Source organism: Canis lupus, chromosome 37 (assembly GCF_048164855.1).
Source record: "Canis lupus baileyi chromosome 37, mCanLup2.hap1, whole genome shotgun sequence".
Classification (NCBI taxonomy): Eukaryota; Metazoa; Chordata; class Mammalia; order Carnivora; family Canidae; genus Canis; species Canis lupus.
Window position 1 is genome coordinate 2,388,503 of NC_132874.1, and position 17,594 is coordinate 2,406,096.

Below are 17,594 nucleotides of genomic sequence, written 5' to 3' on the forward strand. Positions count from 1 at the left end.
TTGATGCACATGTTTATAATATTTTTTAAAAGTATGACTCCATGTTCTTGAGCACACCCAATTTAGATGGTGATCCAAGAGGCAAGGGCAGGAATGGATAAGTGTTTATCTCATGGAGGTCTGCCAGCCTGTTTCAAGGACACCAGTAGTTAAGGAAAGAGTATTAACTACGTGATAATTTATTTAAGATACAAAGAGATCTGAGGTTCCAAATAATCACTGTCATCATTTTTCAGAAGAAAGTACATAAACAAACTGAGTAGTTCCACACCATGCCTCTGGTCACCTAGCTAGTAAACGATGAAACAAATTTCAGCCCAAGCTCTGGGCCTCAAATGCCTCCAATTTTAAGCATATTTTATTGCTCTTTTGTAGTTGTGTACATTATTATTTTCTCTACGAGACAATATTTCATGTCCTGGATAACAGAGACCATGCCTGGTTCACCTTTGTGCTTTGATGGAATGATACAGTTGAGTGATGTAGGTATTCATGACATGGGAGGCTTTGAGGAACACGTCTGGGTATTTTGAAATGAGAGAGCAGAGTTTTTTAGAACAAAAGGCAAGACTGGGTCTTTAGGAGGTTCAGTGCATGAAGAATGAGTTGAGACAATGAGTTGAATGAATTGAGAAAATCCACCAAGATAAAAAAAACCTAAAAGCCAAAACTGAGGCAGGTAGGACTGGGACTTGTCTACTAGATTGTTGGGCTGGAATGTCCATTAAAATCATTTGGCTATCACTGGACTCCCAACTCAGCCTGACTTTATTGACAGGCTGTAAGTCTGACCATATAGAAGCCTTCCTCCACTTTCCATCGTGTCTTCTTGGTCTCCCAAGCCTTGTACTGATTCCACCTAGCTCAATCACGATTCCCAATTGTGTTGAGCATCGTTCATCTGAAAAGGAAAATGTGCTCCTAACTAGACTTGTATCATTTTGTTTTCTCCTCAACTAAAGCAAGTATTGCCAATATTTACAATTCATTTGTATTGTACCAGGAAACTCCAGTGTCTTACTGTAGATGTAAGAACTCATCAGTTTCCCTCCTGTCTTATTGATAATATTTGTAATTATCCACTTAGGTAGGAATTACCTACTTATAGTAGCTATGGCAGCGACTACCACACAGCTGTCCCCTGAAATGGGTTTTCCTTTCTTACACACTAATTAAACTCCCTGAGCTTCTTTTGTAGCTAGTGTGGCCATCGACTATTTTTGGCTGATGGTATATTAACAAAGGCAGATTTATGGCATCCTCAGGATTTCAGTAAATGGTGGGGGGTGTTTCCTTATCCTTTTCTCCTTCATTCAGGACGGAAAGTGAACAAGATAGCTGTAGCTGGAGTGGACATCTTGGACTACAAGGTGGAAGGGGTATGATACGACTGACAGCTAGATTCACTTGTAGGAAATGACCTTAATGTCTTCAGATACCAGATTACCACCAGGCAGGCCATTTCTGATGCACAAGGCCTCCCTTATAGGCTGACAGTTACATCCCAAGCAGCCATGCCTTTTATGTCGGTGTTGTCTGCAGACGGCAAATGTGGCTAAAGCAGAAGTCACCAGTGGGTGGACAATATAAGACTACATAAATACTGAATACCTCACAAATATTTGGTGTCTCACAAATATCTGGCGCTTCTTGGTTCTTTCGTCTTGTCCTATCTCTGTGAAGTCCACAAGCTCTACTTACTTTCTCTATGTGAAACATGTCTTCCAGGCACTAATTTATGATTTTTGGTAAATATAGCTTTTCAATTATGCCTGTATCTCATAAAATTCCTTGTTTATCTATTCAACACTTCTTAGAAGTTTCTTACTTAGGAATTACCTACCTAACATTTCTTATGTTTTATTCATCTGATTAATTGGTCTCGTCTTGGTCCTCTATAGATTTTCATAGCAGAATATATTTGAGAATATTCTCAAATAATAGAGAAAACACACGTTGCACACAGAGGGAGAGGAGTTTTCTAAGGAGAGCAGGGCCCCATTCCAGGCCTGAGCATGAGAACTAGACTTTTATCGAGTTTAACCAGTGACTATTTTAGGTTGTTGGTCACTTCCAAGTGTATCTAATACTAACTCTTAGGTGTACATAAAAAATAGTCCTTAAGAGGATCAATGGACAAGATTTACTATCCTAGCATTCCTTTCTACATTTCAGTAAGATCTTACATTTTAGTAAGGTACAGCACTAGGACTTCTACAAAATCCCTGTGAACCAGATGAGACATGGCCAGATGAATATATAAATACATCGCCCTTGTTAACTATAGTCCATAAATACAAACTCTGCATCTTTGTCTGCACATGGATTTTCCTTTCCTTATTGTCTCCTTTTTCCTTATCATTGTCTCTTGCTCCACCTTCCTTCCAGAATTGCTTTTCAAGATAAATCCATTCAGCTTTGGCAATGCTAAAGTGACCCTCAGAGGCTTACCCCTTCTGTTAAGGCTGTAAGATTACTATTTAAATGTCCATTCTAGAGTAGGAACCCTGTGAGGTCAAGGATTGTTTTTATCCTGCTCACTCTTTCCCAGGATCTCACTTTCTGAAATTTAACAGGCTCTCACTACCTGAACAAATAAACTCAGAAGTTCTAGTCCTTTCACTCAACATGTCCTTTAGGCAAGAATGTGAGGCGCATTCAGATCTATGATCCTGGAATACCAACTACCAACTACCACCCTCCCTGCCCCACACTCCATGATCCAACAGCGAAATGCCTGTAAGGGTGGACTTGTCAAAAGTGAGGACAGTAACTGAAGTGCTGTGGTTGAGATTAATCTCAAGGTATTTTGTATATCTATAGCTGTATTGTATTCTGTTAATGATTCCTATCAAGCCTCCTAAGGGAAGATTACTCAAACCTGGCTTCTTTGCTGGCTGCCAGACATTTCTCCAATGAGGAATTGTTCCCAGGCTGTTTGCTCTTGCTGCTTTCCCTTCCTCCTCTTACAAATCCAAGAGGCCTGAATGCTTCTATTACTTGCAGAATAGCCACAGTTGAGTAATTCAATAGTCTTTCTTTTCAGGAAGTCTTCCTCAACCTCTTCCATTTACCATGAAATTAGTTTCTCAACCTACCAAGTATACAGTATCCAATTTTCTGCTAAACAAAGTCTCAGACTCACCAAACAGTATACACTCTGGACAGGTTCGTCTATAAAGGATGCCAATATAAATTCAACTTGTCCGCACAACTCAAAAATTTTTCAGCTGTAAGCCCTGGCAAAAGCTTTGCCCGGAGTTAATTTCATCTCCTGAAACCCTAAACCCAGAGCAGTAGCTCAAACTGCCTTAGTTTGCAAAGGAAGTTTTTCTGCTCTGCACTTGCGGAGACCATCTCTGTTCCAGCAAAATAAGCTACTGAGGGGTACCAAGGTGGCTCAAGTGGTTGAGCACTTGCCTTTGGCTCGGGTAATGATCCCGGGGTCCTGGGATTCAGTCCCACACTAGGATCCCCTCAGGTAGCCTAGTTCTTTCAGACTAGGTCTCTGCTTCCGTCTCTCATGAACAGACTTAAAAAAAAAAAGGCTACGGAGAAAACATTAACAGGAATATAAAACTGAGGGAGAAAAACATTTTAACTTTGGCAGATTTTCCTTATTACAATTCAGTATTAAAGCTCTTTACGTGAAGGAGTGAGTGGCTCTGAAAAGAGCCTTTGGGGTTGGGAAGGAGACGCTTACTTGGCACGTTTACTTGGAGCTGGTGTACTTGGTGACGGCCTTGGTGCCCTCGGACACGGCGTGCTTGGCCAGCTCCCCGGGCAGCAGCAGGCGCACGGCCGTCTGGATCTCCCTGGACGTGATGGTCGAGCGCTTGTTGTAATGCGCCAGGCGCGACGCCTCGCCCGCGATGCGCTCGAAGATGTCGTTGACGAACGAGTTCATGATGCCCATGGCCTTGGACGAGATGCCCGTGTCGGGGTGCACCTGCTTCAGCACCTTGTACACGTACACCGAGTAGCTCTCCTTGCGGCTGCGCTTGCGCTTCTTGCCGTCCTTCTTCTGCGCCTTGGTCACCGCCTTCTTGGAGCCCTTCTTCGGGGCCGGCGCGGACTTGGCGGGCTCAGGCATAATGCAAACCCTACACTGAAACCGAGGAAAGTGAAAGCAAAGGGCGGCATTGGCCTACTTTTATATGGCTTGTATGCAAATAACGGCTTAATGGGTCTTAATGCCTGATTGGAGCAAATCAAGCCAATAGAAACCTTTTATGCAAATAAGGTGAAATCCAATCTACTTTTTGATTGGCTGTTTATGTGGAAGCAACTCCAGTCTTTTCTCCATCAGAAAAAAGTTTTCGTTTTCAAAACAAAAGCTTCCTGTTTCGTCAATAATACATATTTATGGCCCTTGTGTCTCCCTAGGTCCTGACCTAAAGAGACAGAAGCCTGTTATAAATTTATGACCCCATTTTCCTGCCAAATTGCAGTTCCCCAGATACTAAATACAGCAAAAAGAATACAAGAGTTAGCTATTAAAATATTTTAAAAATTATGCCATGGCATTTCTAGTTTGGTTTGATCAAAGTCGGCAAAATTTAAGCTTTCAGAATTAGAGGATCGTTACATTTCAACAGCGGTGCGATCTCTATGTTTCCTAGGAGAGGAGTGTCTGGAAGGAGTGCCAGTGTTAGTGTGTTCGGAGTTTTGGGATAGAGTGTTTCCACTGCTAAAATAAAGCGCTGCTTCAAAGTCAAACTTTGAGAAATGATAAAGGACGAGACTGGACTGGATCAATCACCTCTAGGCGCAGAGCTTCTGAAACCGCTCAGGAACTGTAAATTGTCATTCTAGTCTCTTCCCAAATTTAATCCCAAACAAAGGGATTAAAACAAGACCAATTAAGGTACTGCAAAACATGAAATACAGGCTAAACAAAGGACAGAGAACTCAGAGGATACAAAACACATTTCAACATGAGACTTTCTGAAGTGAAACCTGGGAGCCAATCACAAAGCCCATCAAGTTAATTCACGGCGCGGAATTTGAAGATTCGGACCAATCAGGAGGATGTTGCCTTTATAAATAGGAGCCGGCAAGTTCAACTGTGAACTCCCTTTGCAATTGGTGGTCATGGCTCGCACGAAGCAGACGGCGCGCAAGTCGACGGGCGGCAAGGCCCCGCGCAAGCAGCTGGCCACCAAGGCGGCCCGCAAGAGCGCGCCGGCCACCGGCGGCGTCAAGAAGCCGCACCGCTACCGGCCCGGCACGGTGGCCCTGCGCGAGATCCGGCGCTACCAGAAGTCCACGGAGCTGCTGATCCGCAAGCTGCCGTTCCAGCGCCTGGTGCGCGAGATCGCGCAGGACTTCAAGACCGACCTGCGCTTCCAGAGCTCGGCCGTCATGGCGCTGCAGGAGGCGTGCGAGGCCTACCTGGTGGGGCTCTTCGAGGACACCAACCTCTGCGCCATCCACGCCAAGCGCGTCACCATCATGCCCAAGGACATCCAGCTGGCGCGCCGCATCCGCGGGGAGAGGGCGTAAGTGGCCACGAAGAACGCAAGTTTTGAACCCAAAGGCTCTTTTCAGAGCCACCTTACAGGTTCGCTTGGATGAGCTGTACCTGGAGTGAATGGGGTGTTTGCACTCTCCCTGTCCCCTTCCGCCCTCCGGGTACTGATCAGCTAGGACAGCATTTGCTGCTGGGACTTAACAGGAGCGGTGCCAGTACGCACCTGTCGGCTGCCCTTTCTCTACCCTGGCCTCCACGCGAGCACTCCAAGCCTCGCGCTCCTTTCCTCGGCTGGGCAGTGTACTCCGGCCAATTGCAGTGCAATCTCCAGCAGAGGGTGTTTGGTAGGTCTTAACTTTTCCTACTGTCGATATGGCTGAGCGTAGTTAAGGAGGCTCACAAGACCGTTTTGGGTCTTTAACTCTCAACTAAATGAACCGGCAAATCTTATCAATTCCTGAAAATAATTAGCTCCTTATTTTGGAAATCTATAGGGCGTGCTGCCCAAACCCTGACCTGCAGCTAGCTAGGGCGATCTACAAGGGCAGCAATTGATAGATGCGGTCATGTTAGCACTTATAAGACTGCAACTTGCCAGGAATCCAGGCGTGGATTTCCTCAATTCATTCTGACTCAGAAAGGACGGATCCTTAGGCAACCGGCGAGGCCTCCTAGGGGTTTACAATGGTGGGACCTAACACTGATCAAGAACCTATGCTGGCTGGTGCCTGAAAACAGTTTGGCAATCCCATTTTTCTTTACTGAGCAACAACACATCCTATTGTAATGGTAGCTTTTCCGTACTGGAAATAGAGACCCAATACCTCAAACATGGGGTCTGTGGAGTTTCCAGTTCGATTTGTAGCAATACCAGTAGCAGTGTGGGCAGTGGCCTATCTGGTACAGCTGGGCAGACCACCACTGTGCCTAACCGGTGGGGTGGGGTGGAGTGGAGTAGCAGCTAAGTATATTCACCCCAGGAATTCAGAGCTTGTTACAGCTCATGTCTGCACCTTCCTTGTGTGAGAAACATGATGTAGTTAGTCATTAAGGCAGAACTCGGCCCTTGCACAGGTGGTGGTGCATGATCTATTATTAATCCTCAAAGAACCAAGGAGGCTACAGATTCTAACGTTTCCTCCAAGAAATTCAGAAGCCTATGGTGAACCCCAGAGCCATGCAGGATTTGCACATCAGTCAGATTTTACAGACATTAGTCGTGGGAATGTCTAGCCTCATCACAGGGTTTCTCCCAAGCTGTGGGGATTACTAAACATTGGAGGCTTTTCAGGAACTAAGTAAACAGCTCTGCATGTCAGTGAAAACACAAGTCCTGTGGCAGGAACCACAGGATAGGGATACTAGCAGTTTATTCAACAAACATTGGAGGCTCTTGGAATAAATCCCCAGCTACAGAACCTAGATGTTGGATTTCGGAAACAGCTGAAAATATTGCTCAGTACAAAGTTTTGGAAACTTGAAGCCAACTTGTAAATAATAGCAACGCCATGTGATTTCTTTGTGACTTTTGAGAGGGTTATTGGCTCCCAGTCATCACAGCAGTACTTTTGCATCTTGAAAAATGTAATTTTGAGGTGGGATGCAGAAAACACAAAATAAAACAAAACTGGTGGGTAGGAGGGGGCCCAAAACAAAAATGTACATGAAAGTTTGTAACAGCCCTAAATTAGAAACAACTTAATATCTTTTTTCTTTTTTGCAACTTAATATCTTTCAATGGGTGAATGGTTAAATGTTTTCCTGCATCCATGAATGGAATCATGCTCAGTAATACAAAGGGAGGCTAGTGATGCAACAACTGGAATGGATCTCAAGAACATAATGATTAGTAAAACAAACAAAAAAACTGCTGAGGAAAAAATTTTCCTTTACCCTTGTAGGTTTTTGGCTGTAAGTTGATATAAAAACAGATTAACAGGAGAAAAATTTAATTATGTATGCATGGGAGTCCCATAAAAATATGAGACCAAAGGATAAGGCTGTCATTTGAGATTTATTATTTTTTAAAGATTTTATTTACTTATTTGAGAGACAGAAAGTGATCGCAGGAACTGGGGGGAGGAGCAGAAGCAGGGAGACTGATGTGGGACTTGATCCTAGGATCCTAGGATTAGTACCTGAGTTGAAGGCTGACTGCTTAACCCATTCCATGTCCTTCACCTCTGGCCAACTTCTGCATGAAGGGAATAATACACATGCCTCTGACACACATCCTGGGATCGAGTGTCCTGCGGCTTCGGTCCCCTCTCTACACGCAGACAGATCTTTACACTCACCTGTTTAGAGCATCTCTCTTATAATGACACAGATCACTTTTCAACACATTTTGTCACCTGTTTTATTTTTCCCCAATTTGTATTATAAAATATTCAAACGAAGAAAAAAGACAAAAGATGGGTTGGTCATTTATCTGTAAGCCCTCACCTAAATTCAGTAACTGAGCACAATTCACCACTTTTGTGGATATGTCTAGGTGCATGCACAGTTTTTGCTGAGCCTTTTAAAAGTAGATTGCAGGGATCCCTGGGTGGCTCAGTGGTTTAACGCCTGCCTTTGGCTCAGCGCCATTTCTCGCGTTGTCCGGTGTTTTAGTTTTCACCAAGTTCTGCACAATTGTTACAAAAGGGGGGGCTGCACAATTGTTACAAAAGCTGGGGGCTGCTTTTAAGCTCTTTGGTCTGTAACATCCAGTGACTGCTACTGCGTCTGGTCGCGGCAAGGGCGGCGCCAAGCGCCACCGCAAGGTGCTGCGCGACAACATCCAGGGCATCACCAAGCCCGCCATCCGGCGGCTGGCCCGGCGCGGCGGCGTCAAGCGCATCTCGGGCCTCATCTACGAGGAGACCCGCGGGGTGCTCAAGGTGTTCCTGGAGAACGTGATCCGGGACGCCGTCACCTACACGGAGCACGCCAAGCGCAAGACGGTCACGGCCATGGACGTGGTCTACGCGCTCAAGCGCCAGGGCCGCACCCTCTACGGCTTCGGCGGCTGAACGCAATGGACCGGTTGTCCTCCCTAAACACAAAGGTCCTTTTCAGGGCCACATGCTCTTTCTACTAAGGATCTCTTTCACCTGCTACTGCTGCTCTGTGGAGGTGGCTTGGTATAAACGTTGGAAGTTCATCAGCACGATTGTCGCCTAATGCTGTTTGGTGTTCGTTATCAGCTGCTGCGAATGTAGCATCGAACGAACACTTTCAGGATCCATGGATCAACGGGCAGGAAGTAGTTAAATTTGGAGATACAGCAGGCAATGAAATGGTGGGTTAGACAGGTTCATAGATGTGGAATCTTTTGGACTGCCTCCAGACAGCCCAGATGTCAAACTGCTACACTGCCTCTTTAAGGCAGCTATAGAAAAGTTTAGCAAAGTATACTAGGATGTTTTCTCTAGTGTTAGTTTTTATTTTTTCAACATAACGCGCGTGTGTGTGTGTGTCTGGAAGTGGTGGAATCTCCCAGTCATATTACATGCTGCCGAGTCAGATCTGTTAGCTCTAGAATAAACAGAAATGAGCATAAACCTTAGCATATGCCATGTTGAATGTATTTCCTGCACACAAATTTTGTCCTATTGTCAAACCTATTTTTGACCAGATCGTCAGAGATAATCAATGCTAAAATCTTTTGGGGGAAAAAGTTGGGGAACACAAGATTTAAACAGTGTCAAAGTATCCTCAAGCACCCTTATTTGCAAAGGGAAAAATATCTTTACAGTGGACCAATGCTCCCCCACCCACCCCCGCCACGTGTTAGCTAAGTGTTCTTACTTAGTACCACTAAAAGTAATCGACCACCTGTGTGCCTTCCCTTGTGTATTATAAATACAGAACATCACCTTTGACAAATGTGTTAAGAATCTAATCATGTCTCAAGCTGCCGTTTGCACACAGTACAGGGATAAAGGACCCATTTTAACACCATGACAAGGGAAAAACACCAAATCAGAATGTAGGACGTTATATAACACAATTGGTTTGGTTTCTCCCAAAAGGTGGACTGTTCAAGATTAAGAGAGACTCAAGTAATATAGCACTGAACAAGGTGTGTTGATTGGATCCTAGTTCTATAGATAAAGCTATACAGGCCATTTTGGAGACAAGTGGGGAAGATTTCAGACTGAGTATTAGGTCATTTTATGAATTAATTTTTTTTAGGTTTGATAATGTTCAGATTATGTGGAGAGGGATCCCTGGGTGGTGCAGCAGTTTGGCGCCTGCCTTTGGCCCGGGGCGCGATCCTGGAGACCCCGGATCGAATCCCATGTTGGGCTCCCGGTGCATGGAGCCTGCTTCTCCCTCTGCCTGTGTCTCTGCCTCTCTCTCTCTCTCTCTCTGTGACTATCATAAATAAATAAAAATTAAAAAAAAAAGATTATGTGGAGAATTCTCTTATTCATAGGAGTTAGATACATAAATATTTGAGGGTAGAGGCCTCATGATGTCTGCAATCTATTTTTATTTTTTTATTTTAAAGATTTCATTTATTTATGAGAGAGAGAGAGAGAGGCAGAGATAGGCAGAAACAGACAGAGGGAGAAACAGGCTCCATGCAGGGAGCCTGATGCAAGACTTGATCCTGGGACTCCAGTATCACATCCTAGGCCAAAGGCAGGCGCTAAACTACTGAGCCACCCAGGGATCCCTGCAATCTACTTTTAAAAGGCTCAGCAAAAACTGTGCATGCTCCTAGACATATCCACAAAAGTGGTGAATTGTGCTCAGTTACTGAATTTAGGTGATGGTTATAAAGATAATTGACCAACACATCTTTTATCTTTTTTTTCGTTTGAATATTTTATAATACAAATTGGGGAAAAAATAAAACAGGTGACAGAATGTGTTGAAAGTGATCTGTGTCATTATGAGAGAGATGCACTGAACAGGTTGAGTGTAAAGATCTGTCTTCGTGCAGAGAGGGGACAGAAGCCGCAGGACACTCGATCCCAGGATGTGTGTCAGAGGCATGTGTATTATTCCCTTCGTGCCAAAGTTGGCCAGAGGTGAAGGACATGGAATGGGTTGCTTCGGGCCATGCTAGCAAAGAGTAGGACAACCACCAGAGTGAAGATTCAGGGGACAGTGAGTATTAAATGCCATGGAGCTCGGGGAAGAATTTCTGAAGGAGGGCCAGCAGTTGCCTGAGTGAGGATGGCCCCTCCTGTCAACTGAAGAACTGGGAATCAGCCTGCTTGCATCATCTTTTTCGAATATTGTGATCATGCACTTTGTGCTGTGTAGTCACCAGTTTTGGTTAATGTCACTGTTCAGTTAAGGTCAAAACAGGCAACAGAGAGCCCCCTCACATTGGGCTATAGGAAGAGATTTTCCTAAAGAAGCTATTTGCAAACTGAGTGCAGGGAACAGAAACCCCAAGAAATTGTAACTCACCCCAGTCCTGGTAAGTGGGGCAGCTTATCCCCTACAAGCCTAATGGGGCGAGGGAAGCAGTTAAGAGAGCTGCACAGGGAGGGATCCCTACCAGGTGCTGAGGTGTTGAGAGAGGGGAAGTCTGTGGGGACCCCTGGAATGGGAATAAATACTCACAAAACCCATCTCTCCTTTCCTCCCAACTCCTACAGGTGGTTTCACTGGCTAAACCCAACCAGAGGTGGGGGTCTAGGTAACATGTTGATGAGATCCACATAGGGGAGCCCTACATGGTTAAGGGTCAGGGGGAGAAGGTAGAGCTAAGTCTGGAGGCCAACTGGAAGACACCCAGTACAGTTATGTTTGAAGTAGGCCATCTCCATGTTTTATAAAGTGAAAGATCTAGAAAATTATCTGTTCTTATGACAGATGAATCTTTTGAAAGATTTAAAAGTCTTTGTCTTGTGACTGGAAGTAGCTTGCAGGGATGATGTCACAGTTCAAACCATTCATGCACCACATAGGACTTTATAAACTATTATAAAAAACTTACTCTATATACCCCATTTCATAGAATTAAATATTTACTCTCTAAATATATGAATTTTGAGTTCAGAATGATGTATAATTGATTGGCATTTGGTTTTCCATGGGCAAAATTGAAACCTGACAAAATAATTCATGTGTTTTAAATTTAAAAACAAACAAAAAATGAAACAACATAACTAAAAAAAAATAGATGTTAATTCAAGGTTGCATTTAGAAATTTTAAAAGATTTTTTTAAAGTTTACCACAGATAAATGGTTATTTTTAGATTCTTCTATGTGAATTATAGAACTTGGTTTTTTGTTTCTGCCTTTACCTTCCCATTGTGAGCTATATTTTTCGTAACTTCCTCCAGTTTGTACATGTGTTTTTTAAAAGATTTTATTTATTTGTAAGACAAAGAGTGTGTGAACAAGTGGGGGGAGGAGTAGAGGGAAAGTAGAGTGCAGAGCAATGTGGAGGCCATGGCAGATGGCGTGGCAAGAGTGGAGTAGGTCTTACATGAAGCAGACTCCCAGCTGAGTGTGGAGCCCTACACTGGGCTTGATCCCAGGACCCCGGGATCATGACCCAAGCCAAAGTTAGATACTTAACCGACTGAGCTCCCCAGATGCCTCTGTGCATGTGTTTTAATATGAACATGATATTTTGGACAAGTATATACCAGATTTTTGGGTAAGGTTTTAGCAGGGCTGCTCAGCTTATAACAAGGTCACTGCTTTGCTACCTCCAAACAGATATCTATAAATCTTTGCTCCATTTCTTAGACATAAAGTCCTTTCTAGGATATATATTTTCCCATTGTTACTTTTTTTTTTTTTTTTTTTCCAATCATAGCCAAGCTTTTCAATCAACTTTTCCTTAGGCACCAGAATATTTTGGGCCCTTGCATGACAGGGTTTATTTATTTATTTATTTTTTAATTTTTATTTATTTATGATAGTCACAGAGAGAGAGAGAGAGAGAGAGAGGCAGAGACACAGGCAGAGGGAGAAGCAGGCTCCATGCACCGGGAGTCCAACATGGGATTTGATCCTGGGTCTCCAGGATCGCGCTCTGGGCCAAAGGCAGGCGCCAAACCGCTGCGCCACCCAGGGATCCCCACATAACAGGGTTTAAACAGCAGACGAGAGGTAGAGTGACTGGCTTAGAATTGTGGTTCCAACACTTACTAGTTGTGTGAAAAGTCACAACCTTTCTGTGCCTTACTGACCTCATCTGTAAAATGGGGATGATACCTTCCCCACAGGGTTGTTGTGAGGGTCTTGGAGTCAAAGAGACATGGTTGAATCTTGGCTTCTCTCTTTTCTGGTTTGAGATCTTGGAAAGTGTTAACACTTGCAGTGTTCACACTCCAAGAAGTGGTGTGGAGTATTACACAGTGTTTGAGAGTTGAATTTTTATCTCTAAATCTTAGTTTAACCCATGTGAGGGATAGATGATGATCATCAATAAATTGTAAATGAATTTTTCTCTTATATTTTGCTTCTAAAACCCAAAGCATCTTCAATTCTCCAAGAGAAGAGAGGAAAGGAGAATTTTGAATCACAATAGGGTTCTTTTAGCTCCCACTGTGGTTGGGAGCATGTGGCCACTCTGAAGACAAGCACAAGGTTACTTTAGCTCTCCAGGACAGGCAGCACCCATGGGACCCTCTGTTCTCTGCCTTTCCACCTATTTGCGAACTTGGCAGCACTCACATCATTCAGTGGAATGGCTACCTGGCTTTTCCAGCCCCGGGAGCCATAATCCTCTCCTCCAAGATTTCTGTAGCTCCTCACTATAGACCGAAGTGGGTGGTTGCTTGTGTTACGGGCTTCACAGAGCAGATTTTTCCCTTCTCTTAGTTTTTTGGCTGGTCAAATATTTGAACTTACATAAGACAGAATAACAGAGGAACAGCAAATATCATACATACGAGGGCCCCATAAAAAGGAGATTCCTCAACAGTCACGTAATTGAGGTTTCTATCATCCTGAGCTAAGGAGAAGGGGGCAGGGGTGTGGGGATCCAACAGGGAGGAAGATAACTTACAGGAAGATGGGAAGAGCAAGTGTTTGGTAAATAACATTTGCCATGGCATGCACATAGGTCTTTCTGACACAGAACGTACCTGTGTCATAGCCCCAAATGATTATTAGGGTTTTCAGCCTCATCATTGATTTTGTTTTAGTTTCTCAACAAGTGCTTAGGCCCTTGGGGGAATGGGCTCAATTCAAACCGCACTCCAATTAATTTGTAAAGAAGAAAGCTAATATATAAAACTAAAATGGCTGTTACATCTAGGGTTGTGGGCTTGAAGAGCGGAGGACTTCAGAATTTACAAGAGCTGTTGAGAGAGATTCAGTGACTTGTCTAAGGAAGAAAACCTCACCTTACCTCGTGAGGTTTTCTGAGAGAAGCCTGTGGGCTTTTTACTAAATGTCTGCTTAGCTGATAACTGTTTGTTTACAGATTGTGGTTGAATCAAACTAATAGTAAGGATTTAAAACGTGTGTTTCTCCAAAGCTGATGGTTTTCCTCCCCACTGCTATGTATGCGATGCTGATATTCTTGGTGAGGTACTTGATTATACGTGATCACAACATTGCAGGTAGGAGGCATTAAGAGGAAAAGGACTGAGGTTTCCCCTTGGGATATTACCTCTACTTATATTCAGCACACACCAGATGTCCTGAGCACCCACAGTGTGACAGGTACTATGCTAGGTACTTGTGAGAGGAGGCAGACAATGCCCAAGTGCATAGAGAAGGTAATTTCAGATGGTGAGCAGTGTTGTAAAAGAAAGAAACTGGGTGATTTCATAGCAAATGGCCTATCACTTTAGATGGGACAGCCAGGGAAGGCTTCTTGGAGGCATTGCATCGTACTTAAAAGATCTGGAGTTCAAGAGGGAGCTTGGCTGAGGGTGTTCCAGGCTAGGGGACCTGCAAAGAGGAAAGTCTCAATGCGAGACAAGCTTTGTGTGTTCTGGGAACGACAGGGCAGCCAGTATGGTTGGGGAAAATAGCCAAAGGAGGTGACTCCAAGCCAACTGAGAACCTACTAGGAACAAAGTAGGAAAGGTGGTCAGGGATCTTGCAGATGCTGACAAGGATTCTGGTTTTATTCACACAGAGAAGGAACATCTGGTATAGGTTTCATGTGTCAAAAGATTCCCTGTGGAGAAGCCACCTCTGCAGTTTAGCAGATGTCAGAGTGGATCAGAGTGCAGAGCAATGTGGAGGCCATGGCAGATGGCGTGGCAAGAGTGGAGTAGGTGTTACATGAAGGTGGAAAGGCGGGGGGAAGTGGAGAGAGAAACTGACTTTCACTCTAGGATTACTATACTTGGAGGGCCAACTAAGCCTTATCACCCACTGCACTCTTTCCCCCTCAACAATGCTGCACACCCGTTGACAAGTTCTTTTGTCTCCTTTTAAAATAAGCTGTATCAGTCTTCCAGTAAACTTGGTCTGGTCCTCCCACTGTTGGGACAAGAATGATGCACTAATTCATTCTGTATCTTTTTCTTTTTTTTTTTTTTTTAAGATTTTATTTATTTATTCATGACAGACACACAAGAGAGGCATAGACATAGGAAGAGGGAGAAGCAAGCTCCCTGCGGGGACCCTGATGCTGGACTCTATTCCAGGACCCTGGGATCACGACCTGAGCCAAAAGCAGATGCTCAACCACTGAGCCACCCAGGCACTCCATTCTGTGTATTCTTTTATGTCAGCCACAATTTAGATTAATACTTCCTCTTTAGAGTGGCATCTTGGGTCTGTTCCTGAGGTTCAGGAGCAATCTGAGCCACGGAGGACATTTAACATGAGTGAATTTTTACAAGTCAATTCATGTCTGAACCCCTGTAGAAACAGGATAAATCACCATACCTACCTCCCAAAATTGTTGTGAGGACCCAATTAAACACTCTAGGTACACATTATGAACTTTATAAGAAAAGTGTGAGTTACTATGACCAACCATTCCACCCCTATGAAAGCCTTACTATATGAAGCAATTTACCTAATAACAAGCTAAGGATTTTACAGAAATGACTATTGTTGGTTCTTAATTGTTTACATATAACTTTCTGACTGTGACATGGCATTTTGAATTTATGCAACTGGGGCCTATAAGTCCTTTGAGCAATGACCTGATTCATTTATGCTTGGAGTATAATATTTGTTCTGTCTGTCTGATTTCATTGTATCTTCAAAACAGCCTGGCCAGAGCCTATGCCCCAATCTAGAGATGGGAAAGTGGGGCTGAGAAGTTAAGCCAACTGTTTAAGATTAAATACCAAGGAAGGTAAATACAGGGAGTCAATCTAGGGCCTATAGGAACAAAAGTCCATGGTCTTTCTTCTCTAGCATTCTGCTTTATTTTCAATACTTATCCATTTATCCCTGCTTTACCTTTTTCTCTTAATAGCACATGTGTCCTACCAACAGTTTGGGGATGAGCCACTCCCTGACCCCATGTGATTCTGGTTAGGCTTCCCTCATAGCAGGGTGATAGAACGGATCCCTGCATTTGGAAAATGGTGCAGTCACACAGGGCTGATCTATGTTGTGACTTTCTCTTCTGTTCTGCTTTTTTGTTTGTTTTTTTGAGAGAAATAGAGAGCTTGTGCATGGGAGCGGGGTAGGGGCAAAGGGAAAGAATCTCAAGCAGACTCCCTGAGGAGCATGGAGCGAAATGTGGGGCTCAATCTTAGGACCCTGAGATCAAGATCTGAGCTGCAATCAGATATCAGACACTTGACCACCTGAGCCACCCAGGCACCCCCGTTCTATGTATTTTTGGCATATTAGTCATTTGGCTTTTCTCATTTGTGAAGTTCCTGAGCTAGTCTTTTGTCCAATTTCTATATAATTTCCCCCTTTTTGTTATTAATTTAAATAGGTATTGATATATATTCTAGATCCTAGCATTTTGTCAGTTTTATATCTTTTTCAGTTTTGTGACATATTTTTGCTCTTTACATGGTTGCCTATACAAACTGCATTATTTGTTTTTAATACCGTCACATTTATCCATCTTTTATTTTTTCCTTTTTCCTGTCTTATTTTACAAATTTTCTTCTCTAATCCAAGATCACAATGATACTTACTTATGCTATTTTTTAGAAGTTTATGTTTTGCCTTTCTTGTTTCATTCTTTAGTCATCTTGGGGTGAAATTTTAATTTCATTCATTTTTCCATGTGGATATCCAGCTTTCCAAGCATCATTTACAAGAAGGCATCACATTTCCCCTGCAGGTCTGTTATGCCTTCTCTACCCCATACTGAGTGCTCCCAGGTGTGAGAGTTCCTGGGTTCTCTACTGTATTCCGGTGGTCTTTTTGTCTGGACTTTTATCAATATAATATATAGTTCCACCGTGATGTCTTGATGATCTTTACTATCTGGGAGCACAGTCTACCTCATTGCTTGTCACATAGGAGATTAAATATTGGTTTTATTAAGAATCCAAACTGCACATCTTAGAAATAAAAGAATTATGCCTTTTACTCTGGGAACTAGAGTTTATTATGTCAAGTGTAGGTTAAGTTCCCAGGTAAAATCTGAAGTCAAATTTTCACAGCATGACAGAAGGTTAAGGCTACTTCAATTGGAGGGTGCCTGGGTGGTGCAGTCAGTTAAGTATCTGCCTTTGGCTCAGGTCATGATCCTGGGGTCCAGGAATCAAGCCTGGAGTCCACTACTCCTTCTCCATCTCCCCTGCTTCTGCTCTCTCTAATAAATAAAATATAAAAAATAAAGTTACTTCAATTAGGATATATTAGTTTTGTATTAATTTCCTGTGGCTGCTTTATCAAATTAACACAAACTTAGTTGTTTAAAAGAAAAAAACACTGAAATTTATTAGGGTTTTCCACTTCTGGAGGTCAGATGTTCAAAATGGGTCTAAGGTATTACAACGAAGGTCTAGAAGAGAATTTTTTTTCTTGCCTTTTTCAGCTTCTAGAGGTCACCCACATTCTTTGACTCATGGTCTTTCCTGTGTTTGCCAAGCACTTTGATGCAGTCTCCACTTCCATGGTCACTTCTCTTCTGACTCTCATGTCTCCTTTCATAAGGATTCAGGCATTGCATGGAGCTCACTGCATAATTTGGAATCATCACCTCATCTCTACACCTTCTACTTCATTGCGACTGCAAAGTCCTTTTCGGGAAAGTAATATGTTCCCA

At 43.3% G+C, this 17,594-nt stretch overlaps 3 protein-coding genes across 3 annotated transcripts; 2 read left to right on the forward strand and 1 right to left on the reverse strand.

The window, feature by feature from the left end:
• Positions 1-220: 220 nt before the first annotated feature.
• Positions 221-4,120, reverse strand: LOC140626392 (histone H2B type 1-C/E/F/G/I). Its single transcript, XM_072814155.1, has one exon. It carries the CDS (start codon positions 4,091-4,093, stop codon positions 3,713-3,715), a length of 381 nt encoding a protein of 126 aa, XP_072670256.1. The 5' UTR covers positions 4,094-4,120; the 3' UTR covers positions 221-3,712.
• A 945-nt stretch (positions 4,121-5,065) lies between these two features.
• On the forward strand, positions 5,066-8,389 carry LOC140626389 (histone H3.1). The gene has a single exon (XM_072814153.1). The coding sequence runs from the start codon at positions 5,095-5,097 to the stop codon at positions 5,503-5,505; it is 411 nt and encodes a 136-aa protein (XP_072670254.1). The 5' UTR covers positions 5,066-5,094; the 3' UTR covers positions 5,506-8,389.
• On the forward strand, positions 6,305-8,487 carry LOC140626083 (histone H4-like). The gene is made up of 2 exons (XM_072813692.1): positions 6,305-6,407; positions 8,186-8,487. The coding sequence occupies exons 1-2, from the start codon at positions 6,305-6,307 to the stop codon at positions 8,485-8,487; spliced, it is 405 nt and encodes a 134-aa protein (XP_072669793.1).
• The last annotated feature ends 9,107 nt before the right edge of the window (positions 8,488-17,594 follow it).

Bases quoted from the DNA above. Each gene is read 5' to 3' on its own strand.
- LOC140626392 (XM_072814155.1), bottom strand. From the start codon at position 4,093: ATGCCTGAGCCCGCCAAGTCCGCGCCGGCCCCGAAGAAGGGCTCCAAG.
- LOC140626389 (XM_072814153.1), top strand. From the start codon at position 5,095: ATGGCTCGCACGAAGCAGACGGCGCGCAAGTCGACGGGCGGCAAGGCC.
- LOC140626083 (XM_072813692.1), top strand. From the start codon at position 6,305: ATGGGGTCTGTGGAGTTTCCAGTTCGATTTGTAGCAATACCAGTAGCA. The intron at 6,408-8,185 runs GTGGGGTGGGGT...TGTAACATCCAG, and splicing joins ACCACCACTGTGCCTAACCG to TGACTGCTACTGCGTCTGGT.